Source organism: Lepidochelys kempii, chromosome 12 (genome assembly GCF_965140265.1).
Source record: "Lepidochelys kempii isolate rLepKem1 chromosome 12, rLepKem1.hap2, whole genome shotgun sequence".
In the NCBI taxonomy this organism is placed as follows: domain Eukaryota; kingdom Metazoa; phylum Chordata; order Testudines; family Cheloniidae; genus Lepidochelys; species Lepidochelys kempii.
The window spans coordinates 24703782-24718780 of NC_133267.1; the positions used below are offsets into that span (position 1 = coordinate 24703782).

General features: G+C 36.7%; 1 protein-coding gene across 9 annotated transcripts in view; it reads right to left on the reverse strand.

Annotated features, from left to right (window-relative positions):
- LOC140896301 (transcription initiation factor TFIID subunit 4-like) overlaps positions 1–14999 on the reverse strand; it is a 200623-nt gene that overhangs the window by 125810 nt on the left and 59814 nt on the right. Inside the window, exon 11 of one of the 9 annotated variants that reach the window (XM_073307904.1) lies at positions 8779–8870. The exons of the other annotated variants lie outside the window; for them this stretch is intronic. Coding sequence (XP_073164005.1) covers positions 8815–8870 — 56 coding nt within the window. The 3' untranslated portion in view covers positions 8779–8814. Of the gene's footprint in view, positions 1–8778; positions 8871–14999 lie in introns of those variants that run through there. 9 annotated transcript variants of the gene reach the window in all.

The window sequence follows — 14999 nt, forward strand, 5'->3', positions numbered from 1 at the left end:
ACTACACATGCTACCTGTAAAAAATTCCTTACAATGTATTTGTCCAATATGAGACCACGAAACTTCAACTGCAGTTGGATTATCTAAAAACTATAATTGTAAACTAACTAATGTTTTGAAGTTATTTTAGCATTTGCCGTTTTATGCCAAGATTATATTAAGAGCAAATATTTTACAGTCAAGATCCTAAAAATCCACTGCTAGCCTTTGGCTGAGTGGTTGCTAGACCCATAAAAAAAGTTCTGTTTGGTTCTTGTCAATCTGTGGTGCTTGCATGTCTTGACAAATCCCTTTCCCGGCCCAGAAGCTTATGAAAACAGGGGGACTGATAGTGAAAGTAGGAATAAGCTTTATCTTTAGTAACGCAGATAGTGTCATTATTGAATTTAAAAGTGTACCTGAACTTCATACCTTCTTCACTGTAATTTTATAGATTAAATATAATTAATAATCATGCATTAAGGAAATTCTGTCTTGAGAAAGCAAAGGCAAGACAGATTATAGATGAAATCTCCTGAATTTGCAGATGTACAGAGGAATTAAATTTTTCTTAACCAATAAAAGCAGCAACATTTATGGCACTTAAGAATTCGTCAATTTATTAAAATAATTAAAAATGCTGGAAATGCATTTCTAGACACACATTGCAAGCCTAAGTTCTGATCCTGCAAACATTTATGGACAATTAGTCCCAATGGGACTTATGTGAGTAAGAGTTCGTAGGACTGGGATCTTACATCCTATTCTTCTCAATGGAACTCCCTTTGTAGAATCAGGAAAAAGATTCTCAGGGAAATCAATGGGCATTCTGTGCATGGATTGGTGGCTTTGCCCCACTATTAACATACAAAGCTCTAAAGATTACATGAGATTTATACACAGTCCTAGTATTTTTATAATAATTAAACAGAACAACTTTTTTTTTAAATTGAGAGTATGAATGTGTGCTTAAATACAAGATGTTACATGGAAAAGTTCACACCCTGAAAGCATTTCCTGAATTGTTAATTAGAAAGATAATTTTCATTTAAAAAGGAGGGGACAAGCGAATAAAAACAGGAGAAGTTTAAAAACAAACATTTTTTCGTGAAGCGTTCATATTTTTTCAGCCAAACTCAACAGCAGTAAACCATCACATGTCTAAAAAATGAAGAAGAATCAGTGAACAGTAGTTTTAAATTGATATATACTTCTGTTATTTTAATGATGTGATTTAAAATGAACTGGCAGTCTTCAGCATCACCCTTGGCTTTATGTCAGCAAAGGGTTTGGTTCAGTCAATCACTGACATTACTGAAACAGTGAGCTGCCATTCACCAGCAGGGGGCACTGCAGTGATTTCTTTCTTTAGGCTATAGCACAATAGAAAAGTCGGTTGATTAAAAATGCATATTTCAAACAAAACTGTCATGATATAAGACTTACAACAACCATCTTCTAACAAAATGGTTTGGCATTTTTTCCATATGCACCACTATACAGTATTCTCTGCTACACAAAATTATTCATATATCGAAAATGCTGAAGTAATAGAGCCCAAAGTGAAAACTGTTTATGAATTCTGTTCCTAGATACAGCTATTGTAACTGAATTTATACTAAGCCATATGAAAAAGATTGTTTCCTGCAGCCTTTTCTTTCCCCATCTTTTCTTCAAGTTTTTGTACTGCAGTGTCTCTTTAAATCTGTATTTTATTACATCACTACAGTACATCATTCTCACACTTTCCAGAGCTGAATTCACTATGTCAACACATTTCTGATACTAATTTTTTTTTAAAGACCCTCTGAAGTCCTCTCAAGGTTAGCTTAGGCTGACAATGGTTTCACACTGTAGGCATAACCATAGGGAAGTTAGCAATATGTTTGTATGTTTTTGAATTCATCTTAGCTGCGACACTAAATTTAAAAAAATTCTCTTGGCCCTTCATTTGTTCTCTGATCTACATGTGGAACTAAAATTACTGAGAGCTGTACATGTAACTGAAGGCAGAATTGGGCCATTTGATTCTGTTGATGCAACCCTTACTCATGCAAATAAAGGCTATGTCTACATTAGAGACCTTACAGGAGCATAGCTGTACCAATGCAGCTGTGCCACTGTAATATTTCTTATGTAGCTACTCTATGCCAATGGGAGAGAGTTCTTCTGTCAACATAATTAAACCATCCCCAATGAGTGGCGGTAGTTAAGTCGGCAGAAGAAGCTCTCCTGCCGACGTAGTGCTGTGAACACTACCTCTTATACTGGCAAAACTTACATTGCTCAGGGTGTTTTTTTTCACACCCCAGAGAGACATACGTTTTGCCAACATAAGTGGTAGCGTAGACTTGACCTTTGTCCTTGAAGTCAATGGGAGTACCCATGTATGTAACTATTTGGGTGAGGAAGATTCGACAGATCAAACCCTTATTAAGCATATACCCTATGCAAACGTATCTAAAACTGTCAGTCAATAAAAAAATAAATCTAGTCACAACTAAAAGGATCTAGTAGAAGGATTCCATGAGAAAAAAATTCTGTTAGACAATTCTGGGTTTTTTTTTGTTTTCTGGGTTTGTTCGTTTGTTTGGGGTTTTTTTGAGAAACAATGTTATAGCAATAATATGTCCTTGAATTTCAGGATTAGTAAAATCACAGTTCCCATTTTCCAGGGCTCTAATTCCACAAATATGACTATCTTGCTCTTATCACAATGGCATTTCCCAATTTTGAACATTTTCATTCTAGCAAAATAAAAAATTAGGCACTTTTTTCTACCCATATAGCTCTTGGTTAAGTTTTTCATTATAAGAAAAAAATAGAAATGCAGCATAGGCTTTCCATAAGCTGAATTCAATAGCACCAAACAAAGAGCAAGAAAAAGACCAGAAAAAAGATCATTTAAAAATAATTACAACTCAACTTGTCATCACATAACCACTGTGATGTCACAAAATCTCTCTTCCCACTCTAGGTCCTTTTAGCAAAGAAACATGAAATGGGGCAAAGTCCTGTTGGGATTATAAACCAAAAGCAGTGAGTATACCAGTGCTGGGAGGCTACATAAAGACTCTGGCTCCTTGAATAAAAATGGAAGAACTGCGTGATTGCAAATATACTTCTCAATAAATTGTACAATTTTACACACACTAGGCAAAGAATAACCTGGTCATTATGAACTTTATATAAAGTCATGCATACAGACCCTGCCAATCCCTTCTCAAGATTCACTTCTGCTGTAATGCTCTAAAGAAATCAACCAAGTAAAGGCTATGATGAGGGGCAGATAGAGGTAACTGACTCATTTTATTTATAATTTTTGAAAATGCAAATGTATATATATGTAAAAAGAAAAGAAGTACTTGTGGCACCTTAGAGACTAACCAATTTATATGAGCATAAGCTTTCATGAGCTTATGCTCAAATAAATTTGTTAGTCTCTAAGATGCCACAAGTACTCCTTTTCTTTTTGCGAATACAGACTAACATGGCTGCTACTCTGAAACCTGTATATATATGTGTAAACATTGCATGTATTTGATTAGATTTACCTCTCTCCTGCACCATCCTTCGCATATGTCTTATCCTTCTTAGACTGTAAGCTCTTTTGGACTCTGACCATACTTCTGCATATGTTTAGAGACTAACCTTGACTGTGGCACCTTGTCACTACTGCAATGTAAATATTAAAAAGTACTCACATCTTAAACTGGATGTGTGCAAAGAGAGAGGGAATTAATATTAGAAAAAGGGTTAACTATTTTGTTTACCAATGGATTTTCTCTTCTTTTTGTTGAAAAAGCTATTCTTTTCTTTTATTCAGAAGTGGAATATCCAGCCATAAAGATTAAAAAAAGTTTAGGAACAGAGTGACTTTGCCTAAATACTGGTAGCCCTAATATTTTGGAACTTCTTACATACAGCTTGTAGCTTTGTGACCAAAAGACTACACATATGGTAGTGGGTGGATGCAAAATACACACAATTAAAAATTCTAACAACTTTAAAAGATTGATCTGTAATTTAAACAAGTATTTCATTACAAGCTGCTTTGTTTTTACATTTGCTAAAATATATGGTGTATTTAAAAGCTAACATATTTCTAGGTCTTTACAATAACCTTACCAGTGCAATCCTGCAATTTCTCTAGACCTGCTGTGAAGAGGTAGAGTGGAAGAGCATCACCAAGGATATCAGTGGAGACTGAGCTGGAGCAAAGTAATGCTCCAAGTTACAACCTTGACAGATATCCCACTTGGATTTGAGTTTCTCACATTTTTCTTACAAGGTTTAGTGATCGTCAAAATCACGTTCCTCATCCATGTCTTCTTAGCCAAACCTCCACTGCACCAGATCTGTACATGAGGCATTAAATAACTGGTGACCAACTGCCTCAAAAGTGTTATTTCATGTAGCAAGAAACAGATTCTCCTTGCTCTCAGAGCAGCCAATAAATGCGAACACTCAACTCCAAGGGGTGTCACACTCACATACAAAGTGTGAGAAGATTTTCACTTTTAGCAAGTATATATTCCGTATAATGAGGTAAAACCAGTGGTGTAAGTACGGTGTTACGTTCCGGTACACAGTACCGGTAAGATATTTGTAGCTGGTATGGTGTACCAGAAAGACACAGGAGGAGCCCTCCCGCAGCCCTTTCACGCAGCTGTGTCTCGAGTCCTCCTGCCTGGGGTCTCTACGGCAGAAGTCTCCAGCGCAGCGGGAGGAGAACAGAGCCCTCTCTCCTCTTCCCCCCTCCCCAGGTAACGTGGAATGGATGTGGATCATGGGGAGGTGATGGGGAGAGCATACGGGTCCCAGGCTGGGGGCAGGGAGGAGTCATGTGCGGGGTGACATGGGGAGGTCACACGGGCCTCCCCTCTGTGTCCCTCTCATGAGTGCAGTGTACCGGCAAGCAATGATTTCTACTTGCACCACTGGGTAAAACAACCTGGTTATATATTCAAATGTGTTAAGATCAAACTATGGTTCAACCAACATTCACTCAAAACTGTAAGATGTAGCAACACATGCACAGCAAGTATAAAAATTAGAATAGATCTTGTAAAACAAAAATAACCTCACACTTTTTATATAAAAGAGTTTATATTAATGTTAATTATGTATGATAGGCCTCAACAACCTCAGAATCAACATACAGCAGTATTATCCTGATACTGGCATATAAGTCACTAAAACCTGAGATGTACTGTTTTTACAAATGTAAGTGCCTCAGAATTTTTACTGACAAATTTCAGGTCATGAGTAATGAGAATTTTAAAGTTTACCACTGTCTGCTTAGTTATACTGGAAGTCATAAGGTCTAACAGTTTTGTTATGATTCAACTGTAACTATTTTGTTGACAAAACTACAAGCTGAAAGCTTCAAAAAACTTATATTTTCTACTATTTAAAAATGCTGAAAAGAGATGCTATATTAATCTTTGCAGATAAGGTTTTAAAGAAGCAAAAGCTATTTTAATAATTTATACGTTAAGAGGATTGACAGGACTGAGATGCAAGAGAAAAATTGTTTTTATTTTCAAAACATCAGGTCTGACCTTGGTTACTGATGTGATAAACTATTGAAAATCTGTAGTGTTTTTGCATATTTAAGTTACAAACAGACAATCTTAAAAGAACAAGTTAAAAACAATTTAGAACATCAAAATGCATTTAGGACTAAGCTCTGTCTGGACCTTGCATAGGTAGTCTAGGAAAGAGCACAATTACCCTTCCTCTATTTGAGCCCTATACAAAGGTCAGGCACCACTGCAGAGAGCACTCTGCCAGCACCACTGCAGTGCTAACCATTCAAAATGTACTAGTGGTCCTTCAAGGTTTAATTCCTTCTTTCATAGAATTCCCTCTTCAACATCCCTCAATCTTCCTCTTGCTCTCCCTTAGACTTTATAGTATTAGAAAGAGAGAAAGCCCAGAATGTATTGTATGGCTGTATTATATTAAACTCAATGATCCATCTCCTACAGAATACAGCCAGTTCCCAAACACTACTGTGTTCATAGATAAGTAGAGAAAACTGTTTTGGAGAGCAGGGACTATCGCATGAATTAGGGAAAGAACAGATTGTTAACACAAGGGGTTCTTAATCTGTCCCACCACCTTGTAATTAGCTCAGATACTCTGATTACCATCTCCAGACCAGAGGAAAAGCTCTGTGAAGCTCGAAAGCTTGTCAATTCCACCAACAGAAGTAGGTCCAATGAAAGATATTACCTCATCTACCTTGCCTCACTCACATCCTGGGACCAACGTGGTTACAACAACATTACAAGGAACTGGGGAGGCTTATCTAGACAAGTAAGATGACTGAGATGCAGGGATCTAATAAGCATGTCTATGGGGGACAAAAAAAGACGTGGTATCTGGATAGAAAAAGAGGCTGCCAGTCTGACCAGATGGGTTACAGAAGAGTTTGCTTTTTTCCCTCCTCTGTAACTAAACTGATAAAGCCTTGTCTCAAGTAGTTTAAAGAGAAGTGTAAATCTAGATGTGCTAAACAAATAGTTCTCTTAAATTCATTTTCTCTCTTTTTAATAAATCTTTTTATTAAGATTTCTGTTAAGTAATTTCATGCAGATGTCACCAAAGAGAAAAGATTCCTTTGTGTGTTTATGATAGGTTTCAGAGTAACAGCCGTGTTAGTCTGTATTCGCAAAAAGAAAAGGAGTACTTGTGGCACCTGAGAGACTAACCAATTTATTTGAGCATGAGCTTTCGTGAGCTACATCCGATGCATCCGATGAAGTGAGCTGTAGCTCACGAAAGCTCATGCTCAAATAAATTGGTTAGTCTCTAAGGTGCCACAAGTACTCCTTTTCTTTTTGTGTTTATGATGGCTCACTTGCTATGGAGTTAGATAAAAGAGGCTATTAGAGGGACAAGCAGGAAAATCAAAACAATAACATAGATAAGAATCCTTGAGGAAACAATGGAAAAACTGTTAATTGTGGAATATCCACTACTGGCTCCATCCAGGTTAGAATGGTTTACTCTTCCAAGGTTAATCCTGGGCTCAAAGTACGATACTAAACCATTATAGGACCCTGAGCCTAAAAAAGGAAGGGCAGGGAGATTGAGTGAATTGAGACAGGTGACCAGGGAGTGTCAGTGAGTGCTGACACAGATGCAGAAGACAGCCAGATTGATCAAAAGTCGGGCTCTGCAGAAAGTAGGCTGTAACTTGGTTCCCTAGAGAATGGGGGACAGCAAGTCTAAGTCATGTCTACCTAGGGGCTTGAAGGGAATGCCAAGCATAGGCAAAACGTATGTACACAGGCCTCATTTTACATCAATTTCTGATCGCTGTGCACCTTTTGGCACAAAAATCATACTTTGTTTTGAAGAAACTGCATGGGTCACTGTATACTATTAAAGGCTCGCAAAGGGAAACCCTTCCAGGTGCTAAACCCGTTAAGCCTAGAAAGTACCAAGACTGGCAACATAGAATATCCCAGAGTCCCAGTCAGAGGGTGGTTGCATTTACAGGATCCCAACCCAAAGAGAAGTGGAGGCACAGACCTGTCATTTGAAATGGGTGCTCTGGGAGAACTACAAAATGATCTTGAACGGTGCAGCCTATCTAGGGACAATGATGCTAACTTCTAAAACTACACCCATCCATTGTGCATGTCTAATACTGGAGAAAAACTTGGCAGGCCAAAAAAACTGTTCATTATGACCACTGAAAAATTTGTCAATGAACCCCAGTTTAATCTGGTTTCTGAAAGCAGTAGAAGCACGATATGTAGTGGTCTAAGAAGTGTAATGGTATTTTAAAACAAATCATATTTTTACATTCCCATGAGTGCAGCATGAAAACCTCAAGTCAGATGATTCAGTATGACAGGGAGAGAGAAAAACGGTGCAGAAGCCTTTAAGACGAATTACAGTGTTCTCTGGAAAAACACTGCAACATTAGTTAGTCTAACACATTTTAGAAACTGTATTACCTTTCCCTTTTTTCCTTTAAAGATCCTTGATGCTGCTGCTCATTGACCAATGACTTCCCCCTCCACAAAGATGTACCAGCATGTTTTGAGAGTTGGTGACGTTAGTACCACCACTAGAGCATGGAGTCTGCCTATGGGGATAATGCAAGTCAGCTTTATTGCAATATTGAATGGTTCTCTGAGGTTTTCTTTTTATTGTTCTTATTTTACATGCTATCTTTATACTGACAAGCTATACATGAGGTGGAGAGTACCACCAGGATGAATCTTTGGGAAATACTGCTCCAGCTCAACCCTCCTTTGCAAATATCAATAACTTCAAGCCATTCACAGGCAAACCCTTATTTTGAGGCAGCAGGTGGTGTTGTGGAAAGCCATGAAGGCTAGAACCATCTTCCAGAGATAGCAGGATCTTTAAGAAAGACCATTACATGGGATTCATAAAACAAAAGCATGGTACTATGCTGAAGACAGTACTTTAATTCTCTATGTGTTTTGGGAACTAAGTAGTATGACCATATTCTCAGTTCTATTACAATAAAATCCCACAAAAAATAGTAATTATGACAGTAGAGACCAGCTGCAGCTGCATTTTATTTATAAATACTGATGTTCTGAACAAATCTAAATTTCAGCTTATTTTGAGGGACTACGTTTTGGTGGAAGAACATCAATACTGGTATGTAAGTTAGCCACATAGTGTGCAAGTAGCACTGCTGAAAGCATAACAGAAGCTATGCTGTGTTGTTGCACAGAAGAACAATAAAAACAAAACCTTAGAAATACACAAAAAATATTGAACAAAAGCTGTCTTACTTTTATAGAAAGGCAAACTCCAGGCTCTCTAGTGGTACTGATGTTACCATTCCCAGGCATGCTGGGACATCTTGTAGAACAGGAAGTCTAATCGTGGATCTATTAAAGAAAATAGAATAATACAATTTAACAGTTTGTTGAAATGCCTACGAATTATTAGTATTTTAGTATTATTAGTAGTATATTAGTATATTAGTAATATTAGTATTATTATTATCAGCAGCATTGCTAAATAAGATCAGAACATTTTTTCTTTTTTCAAGGAAATAGTTAAAGGTCACCATTTCACAAAATTTGGTTGCCCTAAAATGTTTGACATTATCAGATGCAAAAAAAATAAAATAAAATAAAATAAAAAAAGTAGTGTCTATACAACAGGCACAATAAACACATTTTCTTGTCCTCTCTCAACACACTAGCTTTGAAGATCTGGGCATGCACATTAAATATGTAGAACTACTGCAAAATTTCTAATCTGAAATTTTTAGCAAATTAATTCAATGAGATAATTACCCTTTTACTTCCACTGACAGATCTGTGCATTCCCTAACAGTGATATGAAACTACAGACATTTCAAACGCTAAATTCATATATACATCTACCACACAGTCTGTGTCATGTCTCTACAAATGACATATTAAGAATCCTTTATGGGAGCTGGAAAAGGTTCCCAGACTTGGCATGCAAAGAATCTTTCAAATTAAATGATACGATACCTAATACAAAACCTCTTGTTAAAAGAGGCAGCTGGGATCAGGGAATTTCACTGATGGGATCAGGACTGCCCATGTTGTTAGAACAATACATGACTCCACAAGGCTACGCTTGAGGAGGACTAACATTTCCTAGGTACATTATGCAAATGTTAAAACTACCTCCAAAACAGTCAAGGGTAATTTCCACAGATATGCAGGGGAGGGGAGGGTCATGACAGAAAGATGCTGATAGATAAACTGATATGGAAAGGAACATTTCTGTTTGAAGGCAAATCAGTTCAATAATAAAAAGTTAAAGTCCAATGGTGAAAACAACAAAATCTTTTCAATGTGACAGAGGAAAGCAGAAGGAAAAAGTAACACACAGTTATCTGATGGGCAATCACATGGCTTAAAATATGAGAACAACAGCTATAATCTAACCAGATATAAAAGCCATTAACAGTAAACCAAACACAGACATAAGTATACTTTTACGTTACCACTGTTCCATATCTAAAAGAGCATCATCAGTAGTACGAGTACCATCTTATTCAAACACAAATGTCACTGTTGATAAACAGGCAGACAAAATAGTGATGACAGAACGCCTATATTTATTATTTATTAAACTAATAACAAATGCTCAGAGAAAATTAGACAGAAGGCTCTAAAACCTATTGGAATGCTCTTCATGGAACAAGGCCAATCAGATTTTCTAGGCAGTTCTAACACAATATCAAATACCCTCCAGAGCATTCAGATTATTTAAAAAAAAACACACAAAAGCACGCGCACACGCACACACGCACACACGCACACAGCTGTTTTACTCTGTGATGCCATTACTGTGTACCTCCAGAATGTAGAGTCCTGGAAAAGCTTTTAGTTCTCAGATTTTTCATTCTGTGTGTTGTATCATGCATTCATGCAGTAGGCACAAGAACCAAGGATGTGTTTATGAAGAATACTCATTTAGACAGAAGAACAGTCAATATTCTGGCAGACAGAACTTAGAGATATCATACAAGAAGAGTAAGAACAGGGTATATCTAAATTATGTTGAACCTAATCCTTGCAATTTTAACATTGACAAACAATGGTTTCAAAGTATCACACAGAGCTACTCTGCAGATACTATGTTTAAGAATAACCTATGGCCTCCTACTATCTTGGCCATTAGAACCTGGACACATTAAAGAGATGCATTTTCAGATTTCTTGAAGGCTATATTTCCCTGCCAAGAGATTTATTTAGAATAAGCAAGGTGCTACAATACTCATATTAATAGTATTGTAGGGAAAATTAGGCACATTGTGTCTTGTCAAGTAAGAGTTTTCTTTGCATAAAACAAGGAGGTATAAATATTTGATCATTGATCACCAGACAAATCTTTAAGAAAAATTAATTTTATAACTCAAAATTAACAATAACTTTGAATGAATGGGGGATGAAAACAAAGCTATCATGATTCTTTAATAAATATTGAAATAAGGTGGATAGTTACTCTCGGTTAGATATGGCTGACAGTAGTTTTTACTTCCCTCGCTTCCTATAACAAAATATATACATATGTTTTTAAGTACTTCACACTTTGAATGGTTCTGGTTAGCCAACTGCCCTATACCGAGAGAGAGAGAGAGCAAGGAACAGCATAAGCCAAAGAACAGTATTTCAGGCTTATGTTTCATTATTCTTGCTGTAACTGAGTTATTTCATGGCCATGTCAGTCTAACCTATGACATTTTGGGGTAGTCAAACTAAGAGCAAGATATAGATTGTGGTGTTCTTTGGTTGGGTTGTAAATAGAAAAGGAAGTCAGGTGGAGTCAAGACTGAGCTGTGGGAATTTGTATTTTCTTACAAATCCTAAGATTACCGGGAGATTGCATTTTGGTGACCTGGAACCCCAAAAAAGGGCTTTTTGAAGGCCAAATAAAGTTATAGGGCTCATCATTTCTACAGAGACCAAGTACAGGTGACATTCTCCTAAACAGTTTTTCAAGAAAGAAGGTGTGTGAGAAAATATTTTTACCCCATTGTCCCATTTAATGGGCTAATATTAAGAAAAGGAAAATTTAGGATGACCATCAGAATTTCCACAGAAAATGGGATGTGTTACATTGCAGAATAGGTTCCCCCAAAAAACAATAGGGATGGGAACCAATTACTAACAATATTTATAATTAGGCCAGATGATACACTACAAAATGAACAACTGAGAACGATCCTGCATTGGCAAGAAAATGGACTAGTTGCCTCACCAGGCTTTTCCCCTCATGTACAGCTTTTACAATCCTTCAAGTTTTCTTGAAGGCCCACTAAAGTTGTGCAAAGAGTAAGGTTAACGCCTCTGTTGTTTAGCCATTGTTATGGTCAAGTCATATATTTTGTACAACTTCTCATTTACCTTTCATGGTTCCTACAGTGTATGCAGTTCTTATTTTGTTCCTGTGTATTAACAGTGATCGTGGATGTTCTTTGCTTCCTTCTCTTCTTGTAGCTTTTCCCTTTTGCCTCAGTTTTAGTTGTCAATGTATATAAACAAATTCTTCTTTTGTTTCACCCTTTATTTGTGTCCTCTTACCTTCATTTAAATGCAATATAAAATAAACTGTAGCCTAATTTTTATTTGCCCTCACAATCAAGCAGCAATTATACATAAGATGAATCACGGTGATTCTACTTTTACCAGAACTGCTACTGCGCAAAAAGAGTAAACTCACTCTTACAGTTATCCACTTAGGAGCTGTGACACATTATGTATTGTGGTCCTGCCAGTTTACTGCACAATGGAAACTCAATTCAAAGAATGTCCATGTAACAGCTACTGTTTAAAAGCTAGTAAAGCTAAGCTATCCACCAAAAACTAGTCAAAGAACAACTCAAAATTTAAAAAAACAAAAACAAAAAAACAAGCACAAATTATCCAACTTTATTTTTCTGTTTTCTCTCCGAAATGAAAACTAGTAACTATCACTATTATTTATTGGGTAAGTGCAGCCATGGCATGGGGCTAATAAATTTTTCTCGACTCATCAAGGAAACACTACCCAGGTGTGCTAACGGAACAAGCATAAGGGTCTGTCAAATAAAAACATACAGCACAAGCAGGCACAAGAGAAACTGTAGCCTTTCAAAAAAGAAGAGGCAGAGTGTTGTGTGCGCCATTGTGTTGTGCTGCCACGCAGAAGAATCAGGTTTTAAACTTTATGATTCTGGGTAGAGCCACAACAAAATACATTGCCTAGTACAGAAACATTCATTCTTGATTTTGAATCAAGACAGAGGTTGAATCATCAAAATCCTTGCCTTCATAGATGAACAAATAGCAACAATTACTATCCAAAGATGACAAGACACAAAGGTACATAGAGAAGGAAGTAATTTAGGCAATAAACTAGTGTCTTTGCATTAATGCACCTTTCAGCTATTTCTTATATTTAGAAGGGTCAATAATATTTATATTTAAAATAAACAATGGACTATAATTCTGTCAAGTTACTGTAGAGATAAGAATGTACAATATTTTAAGAAGAAACCTCTTTTACTATAACTTTGAGGCATTTGGCTGGTGGTAACTGCCAAAGACTGCATAGCATCTGCTCTCACTTTAGCAGTTTATATTCTGACTCTAGTGAATGGAAGCATAATCTCTGAAACAGCCTTTGGGGAACACTACTGAGTTTCTCTACAGAGCTCTTGCTCAGAGATGAGAGCGCGGGGGATTAATATTACAGAAAACTTGAAAAAACCAGCTTCTGAGACAGGAGTGAATAGCAGTGTCCTGATACTGTACATACCAAAGTACTTTCTTTTACTGGAACATTAGAAAGGTGCCCTAAATACTAAAGTGATTATTAAATATGAAAAGCTTTCAAGATGGAAAAAACTTCCCAATTTTAAGCCATATTCAGATAAACTAATGTAAGAAAAAAGTGAATTTTACCTTGTTTGTCAATGGGCATAATACAAAAACATGAGATAACAGTGGGTCCAATATCTGAGACTTTCCTTTTCCTAGTGTGTCTAAGAATGTGACAGTCTCCTTTGGTTAGTCCTTGTATACCTAGGCATACCAACACGTGGTCAGACTGATTTTGTGATACTCATAGAATCCCATTATTTTAAGTGCCCCGTAGCACAAACTACTGAATTTTGTGTGGTCCTCTGAGAGCAACAAAATCTGACCACACACAGTGAAAACAAAGCTTTTAAAGCTTCAAACTCAGCTGCAGGAATTCTCTCCTCAAGAGCCATGGATACTAAATAGTAGCCACTAGTGAACCCCAAAGCCACTTTCAAAACTACAAAAGACTTTATATAAAGCCAAAATAAAGCTCTAGAAACAGCAGCAAGAGCTCACTAGGAGCAACCACTCTCTTGGATTCCCTGCTTTTGAGAAGCAAATCCCTGCAGCTGCTTTTAAAAGCTTTGAAAGTTTCATTTTCAATTATCAAAGCCAATAAAGTTTCAAAAAACAGCCACAGGGATTTGCTTCTCTGAGGAGCAAACCCCAAAAGGCAAATGGTGAACAGTGTGCTGTGTTCTGTGGCTCTTAAAGTATGTACAGAGTCTTCTAAGCCCGACACTTCAAATTACAACTCCATGTCGGGCTGCAATTGTTATACCCAGAAGAATTAATTAAGGCTTGCATGGCAACTTTATTAGTGACTTTCCAGTTATTTTCATACAGTTTTTAGGTCTCATTTTCTTTGCTTTTTGTTTTGTTGCACCAGTATACAGTACAATTACAGCAGGCCTAACAATGGTTCTTCCAAAGACTTGCACTAAAAGCTTGTGGATTTCATAATCTCAGACAGCAACCACCAGATTCCCAAAAATTTGCACTACTATTTTCTTATAGTAACTTCATATGATGACATCATCATAACAACATTGGAATAAGATAATTGTGGACTTACATGGCATTTATTTCCTCACTACAGCCCCAGTACTGCAAAGGGACTACTTACAGTGCATAAAGCAAAGCACATGAATATGTCTTTGTAAGATGAGGGTCTGTCATAGTGTAAAAGGGTTTCCATACATTTACGCTGAATTTACGAAGTATGAGACTAAAGGTAAAATTTCCAAAGCCACCTAAGTAACATAAGAGCCTAAATCCCACTTTCAAAGGTGACTTGGGCATTGAAGAACCCAAGTCTTGTTGAAAGGCAATGGTATTTAAGATCCTAAATCACATTTTAAAATGGGACTTGCGTGGCTTTAAAACTTTACCCTAAGTCAAAATAAAATTTAGTTTTCCTGACATTTTTAGATCTTATGTGGCCATCACATTTAGCCTAGTTCATGCTTAGTTCAGAGTAACATAAAATAAATACTGAGCATAATTACTTGCCACTTTTTAAATGTCACTAATTGAGTGTTTACATTTTAATTTCTTTTTTTAATTGTCAAAAGAACTGTAAAAATTCAGGACCAACTGTCAGTAAAAAGATAATCTATTTTTATCCATTCTATAGCAAACAAAACCACCATAAAATCTGAAAATAGTTATAGATGTTAAAAA